Genomic DNA, 22,065 nt, shown 5'->3' with positions numbered 1-22,065 from the left:
TCTTTTCATCTAAAGGAGATCTAATTATATGGTTTTTCTTCAAGGGGGTAGTTGTTTCTGTGTCTCCAGTATTGTGCGTGCGTGCATATGTGTGTGTACCTGTCTCAAATAAAGTAACATTTCCAGTTTGGCAACCCCCTAATTGCAGGGATTGCTAAAAAGATTATTATGCATGTTATTGCAGAGAACTCAGCACCCTATAAAGTCATGTGGCAGGAACTAGGGCATGTCTCAATTTACCACATTAATATTGCAATAAACCAACACCTCTCTGTAAACATCAGGGTAACGAGGACTACCTAGAGGGTGGCTTTGTAGGGTCTTGAATTTATTTTTTCACAAAGATGGGGAAATCACAGTAGTTTCATTAATACATATTTTGTTCTTTGGCTTTTCTCCTTTCAGTCCTTATTTTAATTTCTCTTTTATTCTAATTAGAAAAGTAATACATGATGAATATAGAAAGGTTTTTTTTTTTTTTTTTTTTTTTTTTTTTTGAGATGGAGTCTTACTTTGTCACCCAGGCTGGAGTGCAGTGGCCGGATCTTGACTCACTGCAACCTCTGCCTCCTGGGTTCAAGCGATTCTCATGCCTCAGCCTCCCAAGTAGTTGGGACTACAGGTGTGCATCACCACGCCCAGCTAATTTTTGTAGTTTTAGTAGAGACAGGGTTTCACCATGTTGGCCAGCTGGTCTCAAACTCCTGACCTCAAGTGATCCACCCATCTCGGCCTCCCAAAGTGTTGGGATTACAGGCTTGAGCCACTACATCTGACCAGAAACTTTTAAAAGTGGAGAAAAGTATAAAGAAGCAGAAACTAAGTAAGTTGGTATCCCATCTCCCAGTTAGAAACACTGCTAACCTTTGGAAATACTTTCTTCCAGTCTCTTTCCCCATGCATTAAAAAAAAAAAAGTTATGCCCTGCTTTTTACACGTAATGTTATAGAATACACATTTTTCTTATTTAAAAAATTATTGTGCCTATCATTTCAAATGACTAACTAGTTAGTGTTTTACTTATGAAATTTGTCTAAACAGACCCCAAGTGTTAGATGTTAAGTTAATGTCAAACTTTTCACTTGCATAAAAATGCTACATTGGCTGGGTACAGTGGCTCACGCCTGTAATCCCAGCACTTTGGGAGGCCAAAGCAGGCAGATCATGAGGTCAGGAGTTTGAGACCAGCCTGGCGAAATGGCGAAACCCTGTCTCTGCTAAAAATACAAAAATTAGCTTGGTGTGGTGGCGTGCACCTGTAGTCCCAGCTACTCAGGAGGCAGAGGCAGGAGAACCGCTTGAACCTGGGAGGCAGCGATTGCAGTGAGCCGAGATGGTGCCGCTATACTCCAGCCTGGGTGACAGAGCAAGACTCTGTCTCAAAAACAAAACAAAGCAAAACAAAAAAAACAAAAGAAAAAACAACAACAAACCCCCCCCCCCCCGAAATTACAGGATCAGAAAGTAGAACATTTTAAATCCTCTTTTTAAATAATTTCAAGTGTCAAACAACATACCCACGTAACAAACCTGCACATATACCCCCTATGAATCTAAAATAAGTATCACAAATTTTATTTTAGATTTAGGAGGTACATGTACAGGTTTGTTAACATGAGTATATTGGATGGTGCTGAGGTTTGGGGATGTGAATGATCCTGTCACCCAGTAGGGAGCATAATACTGAATAGGTAGCTTTTCAGGCCTCCCCCTCTTCCCCTCTCCCCCACCTCTAGCAGTCCCCACAGTCTATTATTTCCATCTTTACGTCCATGTGTGCCCAATGCTCCGACTTATGAGTGAGAATATGCAGTATTTGGTTTTCTGTTCTTGCATTGAATCACTTAGGATGATGGCTTCTAGCTGCATCCATGTTGCTGCAAAGGACAATAATTTTGTTCTCTTTGATGGCTGCCTAACATTCCATGGTATATATGTATCACATTTTCTTTATGCAATCCACCATTGATGGACACCTAGGCTGATTCCATGTCTTTGCTATTGCAAATAGTGGTGCAATAAACTCATGATACGTATGTCTTTTGGGCAGAACTATTTATTTTTCTTTGTATATATACCCAGTAATGGGATTGCTGGATAAAATGGTAGTTCTGTTTTAGGATCTTTGAGAAATCTCCAAATTGCTTTCCTAACTAATTTACATTCCCGCAGCGTATAAGGGTTCCCCTTTCTTTCTGCAGCCTCACCAGCATCTGTTACTTTTTGGACATTTAATAATGGCCATTTTGACTTGTGTGAGATGGTATCTCACTGTGGTCTTGATTCACATTTCTCTGATCATTAGTGATGCTGAGCATTTTTTCACGTTTGTTGACTGCTTGTATGTCTTCTTTTGAGAACTGTCTGTTCATGTCTTTTGCCCATTTTTTAATGGGGTTGCTTGTTTTTTTGCTTGTTGAATTGTGCAAGTTCCTTATAGATTCTGGACATTAGTCCTTTGTCAGATGCATAGTTTGAGAATATTTTCTCCCTTTCTGTAGGTTGTTTGTTTACCCTGTTGATAGTTTTGCTGTGCAGAGAAGCTCTTTAGTTTAATTAGTTCCCATTTGTCAGGTTTTTTTCATCAGTTTTTTGTCAGTTTTTGTTGCAATTGTAAAGCCTCTTTAAACACATCATGAAATTGCTATTTGGAAAGGATATATTAGTTTTTGTTCCTACCACCAGCAATACATGAAAGAAACTGTTTTAGTACACCTTCAGTTTGGGGCATTCACATTTTAATACATCTTTGTTACATTGGTAGGTAGGCAAAGTATTATATATTTGCAGTTTTTTTTTTTTTTTTTTTTTAGGGAAGTCTTGCTCTTATCCCCCAGGTTTGAGTACAATGGCTCTGTCTCTGCTCACTGCAGCCTTTGCCTCCCAGGTTCAAACTATTCTCCTGCCTCTGCCTCCCAAGTAGCTGGGATGAAGTCACCTGCCACCAGGCCAGGCTAATTTTTTATTTTTTAGTAGAGACGAGGTTTCACCATGTTGGCCAGGCTGATCTTGAACTCCTGACCTCAGGTGATCCGCCCGCCTCGGCCTCCCAAAGTGTTGGGATTATAGGCATGAGCCACTGCACTCAGCCTATATTTGCAGTTTTAATTATCAGTTATTTGATCATTAGTGAAGTTGATCATTTAATCACATGTCCATTGTGTATTCATATTCTTTGTCCATTACTATTGAGAATTTAGAATTGTTTTTAATTTTACTCATTTGTATGTGCTTATTTAGTGCTTAATCCATAATGTTTGTTTTCCTATTTCCCTCAAATGATTGCTTATATTTCAAACCTACATCTATCTTTCTGATACATGGAAGTTTAAATATTTGCTGCATTCCATGTTTTCAATCTTTTGTTTTCTCTTATTATTATAATTTTTTGAGGCAGAGTCTCACCCTGTCACTCAGGCTGGAGTGCAATGGCATGATCTCGGCTCACTGCAACCTCCGCCTCCCGGGTTCAAGCGATTCTCCTGCCTCAGCCTCCTGAGTAGCTGGGATTACAGGCACGTGCCACCACGCCCAGCTAATTTTTTGTATTTTTAGTAGAGATGGGGTTTCACCATGTTAGCTAGGATAGTCTTGATCTCCTGACCTCGTGATCTGCCCGCCTCCCAAAGTGCTGGAATTACAGGCATGAGCCACCACACCCAGCCGCTTTTATTATTTTTAACCTTAGAAAGTTATCTCCAGTCCTGAGATTTAATAAAGTTTTCCTCCTAGCATCCTTTGTTGTATATACATACATTATTTAAAATGTAACGCGCACACACACACCTACACATATACCTCACACCTAGACATACAACTGAAAGTCAGAGGGTATACCAATCAACTTAAAGAAGGCAAAGGTAGTGATTCACCAAGAAGTTAAAGCTGTCCTTTATTAAGAACCAGTTGGACCACAAATTTCAATAAGAGCATTTGAAAGAAACACTTGTTACCGTGGATGAGTGGCTTGTTATGAAGAGTTAGGATGACAAAGAAGAGGCTGCTAGAGAATCCTCCTGACTGCAAATACACATTTTCACGTTGAACTTGAGGCCTCCTCATGCTCTCCACTCTCTTCTTTTTTTTCTGAGTTTCTAGAAGAAATGTGTAGCAACCTTGGATCCAAGGAATGATGACTTAAAGTAGCTATGGGTTGTAGAATACAAAGTTCCTCATTTTCAAAAAAACTGAGAGCATCTAAAAGGTTAGAGAACTGGAGGAAAACAGTCTGGGAATGCCCGGGAGTCTCTTACCATCTTTTCCTGTAATAACAGAAGCAGGTTGTTAAATGGAAAACTTGAGTCTCAGGGTACAGAAGGTGGTCTCTGTAGTTGTGAAGCCAGAGGGAGTGGAAGTTGGAAGTTTCCCTTTTGACATGAAATAAGGGATATCATAATTAGATTACACATTCATGCAATTTGAAATTCAACATGAGAAAGGTAAATATTTATACTTAATAAAATTTTTATCTATACTGTGGACCTGTTTATTTTTATTTTACCCCTGTGGATTATTTAAACATTTGTTTTGGTTACCCATTTAGCAAGGACATTTCTTAAAAACTGAAATTGTAACATATGTCCTCATAATCATTCTTACTTGGAAAGTGCCTAGCTGACGGGTCTCTTAGCTACTGCCTAGGTTTTATTCTTTAACCTCTCTAAACAGCAGGCATAGTGACTAAGAGGAACTTCTTAGTTTGTAAAGAACTGGCTTTGTAAACTCAGCCTTATAAAGTGACCACAAATTTCACAAGTCGACATGTGTGTCCTGTTTGAGCTCACTTGTCAAGGGTTGTTATAAAACTTGGGGTTTGGTTCTGCATCTTCAAGGGACTGTGGGCAGAACACCAGCTCTTGGAATGCCAGTTTCTTTAGCTGTGATATTGGGGCCTTGGCTAAATCACTAAGGTCTCACCTAGCTCTAAAACTTGAATTTTAAAAAATCCTGCAATTAGGAAAAATCTAACAAGCATAACTTTTCTTGTTCTTCTTTTTTACCTATATAAAAATGACATTTTAGGAGAGTCATAGGAAGCAGCCCAGAACTTTTTAGCTAATCAGGAATATTAGAAAGACAAATTTATGTTATTCCTTTAAGTAACTCTAATTGAATAGGCCGTCTCTAACTTGACTGTGTTGGTTCTCTTTTTTAGATAGCTTTTTCTGTTTTCTTTGTTTATAAAAAATCTTGATACAATATGTACCTCATAACAATGTTTCTGTCAGTGACCGACCACATATAATGACAGCTTCTAACACCTAGTGACATCCAGCTGTCCTAACATGGTAGCACAATATATTACTTTTTCTATGTTTAGATACATAAATATTTATCACTGTGTTACAGTTGTTTACAGTTTTCAGTACAGTAGCATGTTGTACCCATTTGTAGCCTAGGAGCAGTAGGGTACACCATACAGCCTAGGTGTGCAGTAAGCTATACTATCTAGATTTGTGTAAGTACACTCTATGATGTTTGTACAACTACGAAATTGCCTAATGACACAGTTTTCAGAACATATATCCATTGTTAAGCAGCACATGACTGTTTTTGTTTCTTTCTTTTTTATTTTTATCTTTTGGAGATGAGTCTTGCTGTGTTGCCCAGGCTGGAGTGCAGTGGCGTGATCTCGGCTCACTGCAACCTCAGCCTTCTGAGTTCACGCAATTCTCGTGCCTCAGTCCCCTGAGTAGCTAGGACTACAGGTGCACGCTGCCATGACCGGCTAATTTCTTGTATTTTGGTAGAGATGGGGTTTCACCATGTTGCCCAGGCCAGTCTTGAACACCTGAGTTCAGGCAATCTACCTGCCTTGGCCTCCCAAAGTGCTAGGATTACAGGTGTGAGTCACCACACCCGGCCAATGTGACTGTGTTTAAGAAATATCTATCATATTCAATTAAATTCAAATATTTTAATAAAGAATTAAAACATTGCAAAGAACAAAAGCATACATACTAGAATATCTTCCTACTGTAAATTGTTATAGGCAAAGAAACTGGCCATGATTAAGGCACTACTGCTACCTGATGGCATATAGACTAATTACAGGAAAAGTATCACGACAAGTCAGATTTTTGAATGAGTGAAATTAAAAAGTGATGATAAATGATAAATGTTGTCTTTTTTTTTTTTTTAGATGGAGTCTCACTGTCTCCCAGGCTGGAGTGCAGTGGTGTGATCTAGGCTCACTGCAGCCTCCACCTCCCGGGTTCAAGCCTTTCTCCTGCCTCAGCCTCCTGAGTAGCTGGGATTACAGGGAACCGCCACCACATCCAGGTCATTTTTGTATTCTTAGTAGAGACAGTGTTTGCCTGTGTTGGCCAGGCTAGTATTGGACTCCTCACCGCAAGAGATCCGCCCACCTCGGCCTCCCAAAGTGCTGGGATTACAGGTGTGAGCCACTGCGTCCAGCCAAATTTTTAGTCTTAAATGATCCTCCAAAATTTATGTTTGAGAAGGCATCTGGCTGGGCAAGGTGCCTTGGCCTCATTTAATCCTCATGGCTACCCTATGAGGAAGGTACTATTATCAGCTTCATGTTACACACAAGGTAACTGAAGCACACAGAGATGAGTAAATTACCCAATGTCATAATTAGTAGAGCTAGCTAGGATTCAAATCTAGTCTGCTTGGATTTAAAATCTGCTCTTAACCGCTGTACTCTACCACTTCTTTGTTGTCCATTACTTGAATAAAATTTACTTAACAAAGTACTCATTTTTGAGTACTTACGTAGTTTCAAAGTTATTGTTATTATAAATAATAATGTGATGGTCATTTTTGTGGCTAAATTTTTGTAAACATATATCATTCTACTCTTGGGCTAAATTCTGAGAAGTAAAATCGAGGATCAAGTGAACTTCACATATTTAAAGTTCATTATCTAATTGCCTTGTGTCAGAAAGTAAGGAAATGCTCAAAGAAAGAAGGACATGTACCAATCAATACTTCCAGAAACAGATCTAAGTTATTCATTGTTTTTAAATTGATTTTCAAATTGCAAATGTCATACATTCTGTTTTCTTTGTTTATAAAAAATCTTGATACAATATGTACCTCATAGCAATGTTTCAAACAACTCTAAAGCTACTTTTTGTGTATCCTAAGATTCAGCAACAAAGTAAATACATTGTGATTAATGGGAGTCATGTGTTCCAGTGTCAAAAATATTAATTATCAATAGGGAAAGTGGAAGGCTAATGTGAACCAGTGGTATTGGATTAGAATCGAAGGTATGGGTATGAATTTATGGTTCTTTTTTTTTTTTTTACATATTTACATAATATGGTATAGAAATAAATTTAAATGTGTGTGTGTGTGTGTGTGTGTGTGTGTGTGTGTGGTGGGGGGACATATGTATGCATTTGTGTATATATTTCCTAACCCTGTTAAGAAGGCCTAAAAGCAGTCTGGGTATGATGGTTCATGCCTGTAATCCCAGCACTTTGGGAGGCCGAGGTGGCAGATCTCTTGAGGTTACGAGTTCAAGACCAGCCTGGCCAACATGGGGAAACACCGTCTCTACCAAAAGTACAAAAATTAGCTGGGCATGGTGGTGTGCACCTGTAATCCCAGCTACTTGGTAGGGCGAGGCACAAGAATCACTTGAACCTGGGAGGCCGAAGTTGCAGTGAGCCGAGATTGCACTACTGGATACCAGCCTGGTGACAGAGCGAGACTCCATCCCCCCTCCTCCAAAAAAAAAAAAAAAAGCCCCGACGCGGTGGCTCACACCTGTAATCCCAGCACTTTGGGAGGCCAAGGTGGGCGGATGAGGAGTTCAAGACCAGCCTGGCCAACATGGAGAAATCATGTTTACTCAGGAGGCTGCAGCTGGAGAATAGCTTGAACCCACGAGGTGGAGGTTGCAGTGAGCCAAGATCATGCTGCTGCACTCCAGCCTGGGACAGAACAAGACTCTGTCTCAAAAAAAAAAAAAAAAAAAAAAAAAAAAAAAAAAAAAAAAAAAAAAAAAAAAAAAGAAGGCCTAAAAACAATGAAAGCCAGTAGCAATTAACTTCCAAATGCCATTCTTTATTAAAAAGAACCAAATATCCTTGGAGAAATGGCTGACTGCAAGGTTGGGGCTGTGAAAGTACAAAATGAGTGTAGAGCAGGGGTTCCAACCTCCAGACCACAGACTGGTACTGTGCAAGGGATCTAGGTTGCGTGCTCTTTATGAGAATCTGAGGCCTGATTATTACAATGTAATAAAAATAAAAATAAAGTGCACAATAAGTGTAATGCACTTGAATCATTCTGAAACCATCTCCAACCCCCCGGGTCCGTGGAAAAATTGTCTCCCGTGAAACAAGTCCCCAGTGCCAAAAAGGTTGAGGACCAAAAACCGGTCCCTGGTGCCCAAAAGGTTGGCGTGCACAACAAATGTAATGCACTTGAATCATTCTGAAACCATCCTTCACCCCTGGGTCCACGGAAGAATTGTCTTCCACGAAATCAGTCCCTGGTGCCAAAAAGGTTGAGGACTGCGGGTGTAGAGCATCTTCGTGTCAGAAAGTAAGGAAATGCTCAAAGACAGAGGGAACACGTCTAAAGGATGTGGGAGCTAGCTCCACTGGGTCCCCCACTGGCCAAATCTGGGGCAATTTGTGTATCAAAATAAATGATGAGGATAAAGAATCCATAGCAATATGGATTCTGCATCGCAATAAATAATTCTGCATCAAAGTAAATAATGAGGATAAAGAATCCATACTGATGTGAATGAATGAAAGAATGAATGAATGGGAAAAAGGGAAAACTTTCCTTGATGGTAAAATTACAACTAATTAATGTAGAAGGAATGATGGAATCAGAAAATCACCATTTCAAAGGGAAAAGTAGCAAATTAACAGTAGAGAAACTTGGCAGACATCACTTTAGCCAGTGTTCAAAGTATTTTTTTTTTTTTTTATGAGGCAGGGGTCTTGCTGTGTTGCCTAAGCTGGTCTGTAACTCTTGGGCTCAAGGAATCCTCCTGCATCAGCCTTTGAGTAGCTGGGATTACAGGTGCATGCCACCTTGCCAGCCAATAGTGTTGAAAGTTTAACATCAGTTGTCATGGGATATCATGTGCCTCCTGACGTGAAGCATTGAGAACACAACAACAGTTCTGTGAATTTGTTGCCGAAAATGGTAGCCTGACTTGAATCATGAAGAAATATCAGAGAAACCCAAATTGAGGGACACAAAATATCTGGACTGTATTCATCAGAAATATCAAGGTCATGAAAAACAAGGAAACACTAAGTGAGAAACTGTAATTAGAGAAGACTAAAGAAACCCGACAACTACATTCAATTCACTACCTGGGATTTTCTTTTTCCATAAAAGTCGTTATTGGGGCCGTTGGTGAAATTTCAATACGGTCTATAGATTAGCTAATAGTGTTTTATCAGTGTTAATGTCTTAATTATACTGATTTTAGTATTATGCTATGGTTATGTAACAGAATGTATTTAGAGAATACATGGTGATGTATTTACAGATAAGGGGAATCACATCTGCAACTTACCCTCAAACAGTTTTTAAAATTCACACACACACACACACACACACACGCGCACATGCACGCAGAGATTGCAGAGGGGAAAAAAACAGAAAGAGGGAAAGATAAAACATCTATTACAAATATTACAGATGTTAACTTTTGGGGAATCTAGGTAGAAGTTACAAAGTAATTCCTTGTACTATTTTTTTTCCCCCAAGACAGAGTCTCCCTCTGCCACCCAGGCTGGAGTGCAGTGATACGATCTTGGCTCACTGCAACCTCTGCCTCCCAGGTTCAAGCAATTCTCCTGCCTCAGCCTCCTGAGTAGCTGGGATTACAGGCACCTGCCAACACGCCTGGATAATTTTTGTATTTTTAGTAGAGACAGAGTTTCACCATGTTGGCCAGGCTAGTCTCAAAGTCCTGACCTCGTGATCTGCCCGTGTCAGCCTTCCAAAGTGTTGGGACTACAGGCATGAGCCACTGCAGCCGGCCTCATCATAGTGTTTTCGTAACTTAGTATAAATCTGAAATTTTGTCAAAATAAAAATTTAACAAAATTTAAACAATATATGAAGTGTATCTCTTTAAAAAAGGGTAAGGGATTTCAAAGTGATTTCTTATTCTTCTTTCACTATTTCCTCAAATATTATCATAATGAATAATTTGGTGAGTAGCTTTCTAAATTTTTGCTATGCATATACAAATACATGTATATGTATGTGTCTCCATGTTTGTTCCTGTACAATTGCTAGTAGGTTCATACTCAACTATACAATAGAATATTCTGCTGCTTTTCTTTTTTTGAGATGGAGTCTCACTCTGCTGCCCAGGCTGGAGCGCAGTGGTGCAATCTCTGCTCACTGCAACCTCTGCCTACCGGAGTTCAAGCGATTCTCCTCCCTCAGCCTCCTGAGTAGCTGGGATTACAGGTGCCTGCCACCACGCCTGGCTGATTTTTGCATTTTTAGTAGAGATGGGGTTTCATCATGTTGGCCAGGCTGGTCTTGAACTCCTGACCTCAGGAGTTCTGCCTACCTTGGCCTCCCAAAGTGCTGGGATTACAGGTGTGAGCCACCATGCCTGGCCTGCTGCTTGATTTGTAAAATGCTATATTACTGACATTTTCCCATGTCAGTACGAATACATATAGCTCTCTTTTTTTTTTTTTTAATAACTAATGTAGTTCTATCATATCTAGGGTATAGATGTAATATAACTTATATACTAATTTTCCCATTGATGAACATGTGGATTGCTTTCTTTTTCTATAAAAAACTACAACTAATGGCCAGATGTTGTGGCTCACACCTGTAATCCCAGCACTTTGGGAGGCCAAGGAGGGTGGATCATGAGGTCAAGAGGTTGAGACCATCCTGGCCAACATGGTGAAACCCCATCTCTACTAAAAATACAAAAATTAACTGGGTGTGTCAGTGCGTGCCTGTAGTCCAAGCTACTTGGGAGGCTGAGGCAGGAGAATCACTTGAACCCACAAGCTGGAGGTTGCAGTGAGCTGAGATCGTGCCACTACACTCCAGCCTGGTGACAGAGTGAGACTCCGTTTCAAAAAATGAAAAACAAAAAGCTGCAACTAACATTTTTGTGCATTTGCCTCTATTTTCTGTGGTATAGATGTGGAATTCCTGAGTCAAACGATATTTGTATTTAACCTATTGATAAATATTGCAAGGACTATTGCACTGTAGAAAGCACAAAGTGTAGCTAAATAGCTTCTCTTAATGACCACTGTGAGAACCATATGTTAGCAACAAGTGTGAATAATGCTAAGTCAAATTTGTGGGTCATTTGGATGAGCCCTTATGGTCCATGAGCGCTTACAGCTGTGCATCGCTTGCTGGCCAGCACACAGCAGTGGCAATCAGCCATGTGTGCATTGTTATCAGCACAGAGAAGGGAGAATTGCCCTTATATATTACTTGTAAACTATGTGTTATCTCATGCAGGCTGGTACATGATTACAGTCTCCCAAGAGTTAATTGTTAACTGGAGGGGTTATGCTAATTCCGTTAAGTGCCCATTATTACCTACATGTTTTCTGTTGTGTTTATTTTAAGAATGCAGACAGCCATTAATTATTGCGATGGTCGATCACTGTTTACCTTCTACTTTACTTCCTTCTCTTTACTATTTTCTTATCTTTTAGTCACAATTGATGTAGTAATATCAGTTATATATCTGTAAGAAAATATCAGAGGTACTGAGAAAGGTTTACTATAAATGAATAAATATAATAATTTATTATTCCACCCACAATCCCCCCTAAAAAATATGTTTTATCAGTAGTCTGGCTTTTCATCTGCAATGAATATGTCAGGTTTTGTGAAAGGGGTGTATGTGTGAGGGAAAGGGGGCAGAAATAGTTATCCCAATCAAATGTATACTCAGAGATTGTTTCCAGGCCAACAGAAGTGCTTTTGAATTATTGCTGTAAATTAGCATATTAAAAATAGAATAGTTTTTAAAGTATAGCAGGTTAAAATGTGAAAATCCTTAGGCAGCATAAGGTTTATTATTATGTGACTTTAAAACAGTGGAAGGAAAGATGAAAAGAGTTTTCAAGTAATATTGATTGAGTTTCTCTTCCAAGTCCTGGGCTGGGTGCTGAAGAACAGAGACGAGGCCGGGCGCGGTGGCTCAAGCCTGTAATCCCAGCACTTTGGGAGGCCGAGACGGGCGGATCACGAGGTCAGGAGATCGAGACCATCCTGGCTAACACAGTGAAACCCCGTCTCAACTAAAAAATACAAAAAACTAGCCGGGCGAGGTGGCGGGCGCCTGTTGTCCCAGCTGCTCTGGAGGCTGAGGCAGAAGAATGGCGGGAACCCGGGAGGCGGAGCTTGCAGTGAGCCCAGATGGCGCCACTGCACTCCAGCCTGGGCGACAGACCGAGACTGCATCTCAAAAAAATAAAAATAATAATAAAAAAAAAGAACACAGATGAACAAGGACATTGATGTTCTCTGTCCTTGAATAATACACTTTTGTGGGACACAGACAAATGAGCACATAGTTATGATATGAAGTCTGCATAATATTGACATATACTGGATATAGATGTAAAATATCAAGGGAGCAGAGAAGAAGAAATAATTAGTTTTGACTGAGGGTATCAGAAAAATTTCAATAGAGATACGATCTTTGGCCTGGGCCTTGGAGGGTGAGTAGGAATTCTAGGTTGGTAAGACATAATGGAAGACATTTTCAGGCGAAGAGAATAATGAATTGCATGAGTGAAGGCAGAAAGGCTTTTGGATTCCTTGTACACCTGTGACCTCTAAGAACTCTGAAAGTTAATGCAAATCCTAGGCCAGTGCTTCTCACACTTTCTGTGTATACAAACCATCTGGAGCACATTAATATTCAGGTTCTGATTCAGAAGGCGTGGAGCGAGCCTGTCATTCTGCATTTCTAACAAGCTCCCAGGGCCTGGGGACCGCACTTTGAGCAGGAAGGCTCTAAGCACTGTATGCTGTTGTGTGTTTCAGTCAGGCCTGCTACTTGGTGCAACCTAGAAACAAGATGGAGATGACACGTCTGTCTTTTGCCATAAGAAAATTTATAGCAAGTACCTGAAGGCCCTCTTTTCGAGACTGTGATATTTCAGAAATAGATTCCGCATTGTCCTGAACCAGCCCAGGTGTAAATAGAGTGACTCATCCTGGAGGCCACTCGTCCAGATGACATGGGAGCAAGCATTACAGGAAAGGTGAGGGAAAGGTCCCGACAGGCCCGGCTAGTTCCTGTGCATCCAGGGCAATGGTGAAATCCTTAGTGTGAGGGGACTGTGGCAGGAGGTGGAAGAAAGCCAGATACGTAGTATTTTCACAAGATTTAAATTGGTTGGGGCTCCTTCAGAATAATAATAATTATTATTATTGGAAAAACATAATCCCAGTCGCCACTTTGAGTTTTTTTTGATGATGCTTTCTCAGGTGTTGAATTTTTAGTGAGAAAATAGCTACATCACTTGGAATGGTTTGTTTTAAATTCATAACTTTTTTTTTCTTAAAAAAAACTTCTAAAAATCATAGAAATAGGCACTTGTTCTTTGCAGAACACTTGACAAAAAACAAAAAAACCAACCAAACAAAAAACCCCCTATAACATTTTGGGGTGGTCATAGTTCAGTAGACGATTTGGACTAATTTCCTCTCCTTTCTATTTTCCATACATCGCCCAGTTGTCTACCCTCCTTGGGGTGTTGGCGCCAGTGAGGGTTTGGTAATATGGCAAACTGTTATCTGCAGTTGCAGAAGAGCTGCGGGGCCCGCTTGTTGTGCTAGAGACAAATTGTGATCTCAAAATGAGGTCACTGAGCTTTTCTTCACTTTCATCTTCCCTGCTATTTATGCTGATTGTGAAATGGAATAGGAGACTTCTTAAGATTAATGAAGGAGGAGGAGAGATTAGGTGATTATTTTTCACAAGAAGGATCATTCTAGTCATGCCTTCCTTTCCCTAATAAAATTTACAACCTACTCAGATAGCCTGAAGCAGACCACATGGCTAAAATTCAGCACCCAGGGATTGGGATGGGCTTACTACCTCTATCCCAAAACATCCCCCACATAAAGACTGTTGCAGAGACAAGAGATCGTGCTAGATTGTATCAGGAGGATAGACAATTATCGACACCAAGGACTCACTAAGGATAATCCAGACAGATGTCTGAGCTTGTTGGAGAGAATGATAAAACCAGAGGCTGAAGGAGACTAAGTGATGAGGACACCACACTGCAAAGTCAATGCATCTTTGATATATTCCCAAGCACAAGGTAAGAGCCCAGGTCATCTGGATGCCTGCATCTTGGGACTTAGTAAATAAGCAACTTGGGACCAGAGTTTATCTCTTTCAATTTTGCTTCCACCAGAATTCCTAGAAGAGGGATTCTCGTGTTTTAGAGGCATATTTAACACCTGGAAGAGCTTGTTGGGAATGCAGATTCCTGGGCTGCAGCCCAGCCTGCTGACTCAGAGAAGCCCCTGATGATTCTCCGGAGGTGGACTGAGCCCATCCTGTGAGCATATTTGCCTTAGTGAATTCACACTAATTGACAAGGCACTTGAGAAAAACAAAACAAAAAACTGAAAAAACAAACAAAAAAAACCAATGTAGGTCTTGTGACACTAGGAAAGAAAGTCATGTTTTTACCCCTGCTGGTCTCCCACCAGGAGCTACGGGCGAAGAAGGGAAGAGATCCAAAGCAGAGAAAACACAAAATAGACAAACCTCAATTTTTACATCATAGGGGCATTTTAAAAAGGCTGTGTATAATCAAATTTGTGTGAGTTAATCTTTACTTTCCCTTAAGTCTAACTCAATGTATCCACTTTTGATTTTTCATGTGGTAGTGACTTTGTCACCATTTTTTTTCTCTTCTACTTAGCCCAGCCTCTCCATCCGGAATTGAACTGCCTGTGAAGCAGCTACAGAGAGCACCCAGGGCCATTTGCTTCACAGCAGCAGAGCTGCTTGTTTACCTAGAGCTCCAGCCCCTTGTTGGCAAAGGTGGACCTCTTATCTCTCAGGGATCACTCTGCCTCTGGGTTCCTGCATCCCTGTGTGGGATTTACACTCTGCCCGAGGGCCTGGCTCCTCCTGGGTTCTGCTCCACTGTTCCCCAGCTGACCTGTCAAGTTGTGGTTGGAGATCCAGAGTGACCCAGCTCCTACATCGCCCATCAGACTCGTTGCCCTGGTCTGGCTGGCCATTTATCTGGCTCTGGGATTATCTCTAAAATCCTGAGGGCACCAGCCTTCTAGGAGTCTGATGTGGGCCATTTTCCCTGGAAATATAAATGAAACTGACTGTGGGGGAGCACTTATAGCTCTTGCTGGTCTTCCTGGTCCGGGGTCCAAACTAAAAGGATCTTTTTCACCATTCCCACTGTCCCTGCTCAAGTCAGTTTCTCCTTATTTGTCATATGGACCACCCTGGTGCTCTTCTAACTCACCTCCTTCCACCTTTTTTAGTCTCTTCCAGTCTACCCTCCGTTTGGCTGCCTCAGGGAACTCTAAACTATGGATCTGACATCATCACCCTGCTGTGTCCCTTTAATAGTTCCCCATTATCTGAGGGGAAAGCCTAAATTCACAGTGGCCCACAAGGCCCTATCTCACCAGTCTGATCTCTTTCTCTCTCTCTCTCAAATCTCCCCCCAAAAGCCACTTTTGCTCTAACTATAGCCAACATCTTATTCTTCTTAGGACTATGCCATCTTCCAATGCCACATTTGTGTCCTCATGTTATGTCCTCACCCTGGAATGTTCTCTCTTCCCGTTTTTGTCCCTCTTGGTTTTTCTTCAGCCTATTTTTTTTTTTTTTTTTTTTGAGGCAAGGTCTTGCTCTATCACCCAGGCTGGAGTGCAGCCTCAACCTCCCAGGCTCAAGTGATTCTCCCGTCTCAGCCTCTTGAATAGCTGAAATCACAGGTGTGTACTACTATGCCTAGCTAATTTGTTTGTTTGTTCTGTAATGACGGGGTCTCCCTATGTTGCCCAGGCTGGTCTCAAATTCCTGGACTCAAGAGATCTTCTTGCCTTGGCCTCACAAAGTGCTGGGATTACAGGCATGAGCCACCATGCATGGCCTTATCTTTTTTCTTGAATAAGAATCTCACCTTGTCCCCTAGGCTGGAGTGCAGTGGTGTGATCTTGGCCCACTGCAGCTTCGACCTCCCCGGTTTAAGCAATCCTCCTGCCTCAGCCCCCACAAGTAGATGAAACTACAGGCATGCACCACCACACCCAGCTAATGTTTGTGTTTTTTCTAGAGACGGGTTTTTACCATGTTGCCTAGGCTGGTCTTGAACTCCTGAGCTCAAGCAACCCACCTGCCTTGGCCTCCCAAAGTGCTAGGATTACAGGCATAAGCCACCACGCCCCACCCTCCTTTAGCTCTTTAACGTTTTGCTTTTTTTACATCTTATTATGAAATGGTAAGCATTTGTGACAGAAAATTCAGAAAGGGTAGAAAAGAAAACCAACCACAGTCTCATCTCTCATAAGCAACAAATGTTAATATTTGGGCATAGTTCCTCCAGTCTTTTTGTTCATTTGCATTTTTCTTTTTATAAGTGACAGCATTCTATACATGAACTCTTAAATTCATTTTTAAAAAAAATTTTTGATACAGGATCTCTGTTGCCCAGGCTAGAGTACAGTGGCCCAAACGCAGCTCACTGCAGCCTCAACCTCCCAGGCTCAGTCTCCTGAGTAGCTGGAATCACAGGTACTAACATGCCCGGCTAATTTTTAATTATCTTGTGGAGACAGGGTCTCACTTTGTTTCCCAGGCTGGTCTCCAATTCATGGGCTCAAGTGATCCTCCCACCTTGGCCTCCCAAAGTATTGGGATAACAGGCGTGAGCCACTGTGTTTGGCCTGTGTTGTCTTAAAATAGTCTTAAATACCAACCTGGGCAATATAATGAGACTCTGTCTCCACAAAAAGTAAAAGAATTTGCTGAGTGTGGTGGCATGTACCTGTAATGCCCAGTACTTGAGAGGCTGAGGTGGGAGGATTGCTTGAGCCCGGGAGGTTGAGGCTTCGATGAACCATGATTGCACCACTGCCCTCAGGTTTGGATGATAGAGTAAGACCCTGTGTCATTTTTTTTTTAAAGATATTTAAAAAAAACAACTTTTTTTTTTTTTCGAGATGGAGTCTGACTTTATTGCCCAGGCTGTAGCGCAATGGTGCGTTTTCGGCTCACTGCGACCTCTGCCACCTGGGTTCAAGTGATTCTCCTGCCTCAGCCTCCCAAGTAGCTAGGACTACAGCCGTGCGCCACCATGTTCAGGTAATTTTTGTGTTTTTAGTACAGATGGGGTCTCATCGTGTTGGCCAGGCTGGTCTCGAACTCCTGACCTCAGGTGATCCACCCACCTTGGCCTCTCAAAATGCTGGGATTACAGGCATGAACCACTGTGCCCAGCCAAAAAAGCTTTTTGAAAATATAGTTTAAACATTTTTAAAGAAAATTTTAGACTTACAGAAAAGTTGCAAAAATAGTACAGAGAATTCCTGTATATTCTTCACCCAACTTCCCTTAATGTTAACATCTTATAACCAAAGTACAATTACCAAAACTAAGAAACTTGTTTTTTCCACCATAAAGTTATTACTTTTCTCTTTGCAAATAATATTTTTTTGGGGGAAGATACTTTGAGACTGTACAAGTATCCTGCTTCTCCTTAAACTTTTGCCCATCGCTCTCTGGGCTCGGACCTAGTTCGCGGTGACATGGCCAAACGTACCAAGAAAGTCGGGATCGTCGGTAAATACGGAACCCGCTATGGGGCCTCCCTCCGGAAAATGGTGAAGAAAATTGAAATCAGCCAGCACGCCAAGTACACTTGCTCTTTCTGTGGCATAACCAAGATGAAGAGACGAGCTGTGGGGATCTGGCACTGTGGTTCCTGCATGAAGACAGTGGCCGGTGGTGCCTGGACATACAATACCACTTCCGCTGTCACGGTAAAGTCCGCCATCAGAAGACTGAAGGAGTTGAAAGACCAGTAGACGCTCTTCTACTCTTTGAGACATCACTGGCCTATAATAAACGGGTTAATTTATGTAACAAAAAAAACAAACAAACAAAAAAAAAAACTTTTGCCCATCAATTTTAGCATCCATCAGTGGATACTGCTTGTAGTTATTATTACTGTGATATTCTAATCATGATTTTCTACTTCCTTATTACTTACATTTTACAATTGGAATTATTCTGTAAAGTAAAGTTGTACTTTCTCCTCAATTTATTTATACAGTATGGACTCACAGATTTTTATTTAACCATTGGGTTTTAATCTAGTACTATCATAATATAGTACTATGCTTAATCCAGTACTATTCTTATTTATTTTGTTTCTCAAATTGTTTCAGCCTTGGCCATAGGGGGCTCTTTCAGTTTGGCTCTCATGCCCTTTCAGCAAGATCCCCATCTTTTTTTTTGTGGGGGGGCACTTCATTACTTTTTAGCATAATTTGTGTCTTACCTCTCCCAGCTCTGGAATCCACTATTTTTCCAAGGAGCCACAATTTCTTTTGTTGGAGAATAGTGTTTAGAAAACAAGGTCTACAACTTGTATTTTGGAGTAAAAAAACATGGATATTACTAACAGCTAAGTATACAGATTTTTTTTCGGTAAGTTTAAAGTAAACACACTGCCACCAATTTTTCCAGTTCTACTAAATCACATTGTCAATTCAAATGGATTATCATTCATCTATCTTTGTCTTTATTCTTCCCTCCATCCTTCTCTCTCTTCCTTTCTCTTTCCTTTTATTCTTACTTTCTCTTGAAATATAATGAGAAAATGTACCTCATTTATTCTTCAATCCAGGTGAGTTTGGATATTTCTTTCATTCATTCAATAAAAATTTAGTGATTCCAACTGAGTCAGGCTCTAGGCATTAGAGACATCCTCTTTTGGTTAATATTTTCATGGAATATCGTTTTCCATTTTCTTACTTTCATTCTATTGGTATTGTTGGATCTAAAATGAGTCTCTGCGGACAGCATATAGTTGGATCATGTCTTTTTATCCATTCTTTTAATCTCTGTCTTTTGATTAGAGATTTTAATCCATTTATATTTAAAGTAATTACTGATAAGAAGGGACTTCTGTTATTTTTCTCTATTTTCTACATTATGGCTTTTTAGTTCCTCATTTTCTTTTAATTTTTACATTACTGTCCTTTGTGTTTAGTTGTTTTTTTGTTTTTGGAGAGAAATGTTTAAATTCCTTTCTCATTTCTGTGTGTGTGTGTGTGTGTGTGTGTGTGTGTATTTTTTTTTCCATTGCTCAGGTTGGAGTGCAGTGGCATGAACATGGGTCACTGCAGCCTTAACCTCCTGGGCTCAATTGATCCTCCTGCTTCAGCCTCCTGAGTAGTTGGGACTAAAGGCACAGGCATATGCCACCATCTCCAGCTAACTTTTGCATTTTTTTGTAGTGACAAAATGCCTGGCTCCCAAAGGGGTAAAACAAGAAAAATGGAAGATAAAAGAGGGCCCTTACCCTTTAAATCTCCTGAAGTCACTTCAGCTAAAGGCAGAGGGGCTTGCAAGAATAGGAGGTGCAACAACAATGGCTACCTCTTTGTATGCACGACTGTGTTCAGAAGCAGACCATTTGTCTGAATAATGTCACTATAGACATAAGTGTACAAATACCTGAGACCACCAATGTCAGTGGTCTGATTTTTAAAAATCAATTTTAATTACATAATTTTCAACATCTCATACGGGTCCCCACAGTATTCTTGCATTTTAGAATTTCTCTTGTGTTCTCTCCTATTTATTTTTCCAAATGGATTGTTTTTCCAACTGCACTCCAAAAATGTCCAATAAAATTTTGATAAAAATTATAAAATAAATTATATAAATTAAATGTAATTATCTTTTTGGGAAACCAAATATTTAATGTGTTCACTAAATTGTATCTATACAATTTCAAGCAAATGCCAATTGGAAGACCAAGCCCAGGAATTCATAGAGGAAATAATCTTCCAAATAATAAGGAGCACTAAGGTGATCTTCCACTTCAGCCATACTACTAGCAGCTATAAGAGTGTAAGCCAGTCAGTATTATACAGATTACTGAGCGTTTACCACAGCATCAATTTTCAGAATTCTCTGGGCAGTTTCATTTGCTAGGGTCAGAGCAATAAATGAAATCACAAAAGTTGGGCAATCAACCAGTTCCTCCAAAATGGAAATACCGCCCTTTTAATATGAATGCCTGCAATTTTTTTCTTTTTAGGCATGTTGATTTCTTAGTTCTGTTACTGTAGAAATGAGATTCAATGCCAGCATTTTCAGCTAGTGTAGTTGGAATGACTTCCATAGTATCTGCAAAATATGAACACAGGAAAATTCCATACCACTCAATGTTCACAAACATTCAGTTAACCACAGGGCCAATTCTATTGGAGCACCACTTCCTGCAGTAAGAGCTCTCTTCACCAAACAGCAAATAACACATAGCACATCATGAATGGAGGGCTCAATTCTTCAGTCCTATGACAATTTTAACTGTTTTTCCAGCACTTATACAGCCTGTAATCTTGAGCAGTTTTCCAGAGCCATTTAAATTGACCTTCTCAGCTAACTCAGCAAAACCTAGCATGTCAGTGTGACTTGGTCAGTATGAGCAACTGGCTCGGTTCCAATTGTCTTAGAAATGAATTCAACATCTTCTTTTTCAATGTTCTTAACCAACATAATAATTTTGTTCAGGAAATGGCATGGAAGATCACTAGAAGCATCTCTAAGGGTCCTGTATGAGGACATTATAACCCATTTGTAAAAGTTTGCTATACTAAACTTAAAATACACGCTGTCTCTCTCATAGCATTTAGTCCATCTGAACATTGTCAGAAACTGCTACTTGATTTCCATATCTTTTGGGAGCAGATAAGCAAAACTGAATGTGCCCAATCTTAGCCTTTTCAAATTGGGTTATGACAGAATTTGCTCCTTTCTGGGTGAGAATAAGACCTTCCACCAACTCACAGTCATCAATTTTTCCACCAAATTTCTTAACCGCAGTCATGTATTGCTTAACAATGGGGTACAATCTGAGAACGGCATTGTTAGGACATTTTGTTGTGCAAACATCATAGAGTATACTTACACAAACCTAGGTGGTATAGCTTACTACACACATAGGTTACATAGTATAGCCTATTGCTTGGTAGGCTATAAACATGTACAGCATGTTACTATATTGAATACTACATATCTAAACATTGAAAAGGTATAGCAAATACATGGCATTATAACCACTGTCATATATGCAGTCTGTTGTTGACTGAAATACTGTTACATGGCACATGACTGTATGTTAATATCTCTAAGATTTATAGTAGTACCTGTGGCTGGATCACTTTCATCACTGCATTTACACTCGTCGGAGAAAGCAGATCTTGAATAGTGAAAGACATCCTGTGAGTTCAAAGAACTCGTGGCACTATTTAACAAAGTTTCTCTGACATTCAGTTCCACAGGTTGAGATACGTTACTTAAGATCTCAATACCCTTTTCCAAAGACTTCTGGGATGACTTGGAAGTGATGGTTGGATGAATCCCTTTCTGAAGAAACTCGGCCCAGGAACCCATGAGAGAGCCAGCAATAGTGCCTACTGATGCAGTGCCATCTCCTGCTTCTGTATCTTAGCTCCCCCAGCATTCTGCTGCTGGATATGACCCTTGCATTTGTTTCAGAATGGTGGCACCATCATTTGTAGTGGTCACATTGCCTTTTCCACCTTGAATTTTTTTTCCCATTCCTTTTGGTCCAAGGCTGGTTTTAACAGCATCAGCAACAGTTTTGGCTGTAATGTTGCTGAGCCAGATCTCAGCCTGCTTGTCATGTCCCTAACAGGCACTCTTCACACACAGCTGGCAGCCCTGGTGGGTGCCCTGCTCCATGGTCCAAATAACGTCTTTACTTGGGCATGTTAACTAAAACTTTCTCCTTATGTGTTACATCTTGTTTTGTTTTTTGTTGCTCGTTTTGCTGTCAGGTTCTAAAGATG

General features: G+C 40.4%; 1 protein-coding gene and 1 pseudogene across 1 annotated transcript; one reads left to right on the top strand and one right to left on the bottom strand.

Annotated features, from left to right (window-relative positions):
• Window positions 1-17,735: 17,735 nt before the first annotated feature.
• LOC104659701 (putative 60S ribosomal protein L37a) lies at window positions 17,736-18,109 on the top strand. The gene has a single exon (XM_030933342.1). It carries the CDS (start codon window positions 17,764-17,766, stop codon window positions 18,040-18,042), a length of 279 nt encoding a protein of 92 aa, XP_030789202.1. The 5' UTR covers window positions 17,736-17,763; the 3' UTR covers window positions 18,043-18,109.
• Window positions 18,110-20,122: 2,013 nt separating this feature from the next.
• Window positions 20,123-20,818, bottom strand: LOC104659720 (annotated as a pseudogene).
• Between the last annotated feature and the right edge of the window lie 1,247 nt (window positions 20,819-22,065).

This window comes from Rhinopithecus roxellana, chromosome 6 (assembly GCF_007565055.1).
Source record: "Rhinopithecus roxellana isolate Shanxi Qingling chromosome 6, ASM756505v1, whole genome shotgun sequence".
Taxonomy (NCBI): Eukaryota; Metazoa; Chordata; class Mammalia; order Primates; family Cercopithecidae; genus Rhinopithecus; species Rhinopithecus roxellana.
The sequence above is the reverse complement of the archived record's forward strand: the minus strand, read 5'-3'. Positions and strand labels throughout refer to the sequence as shown.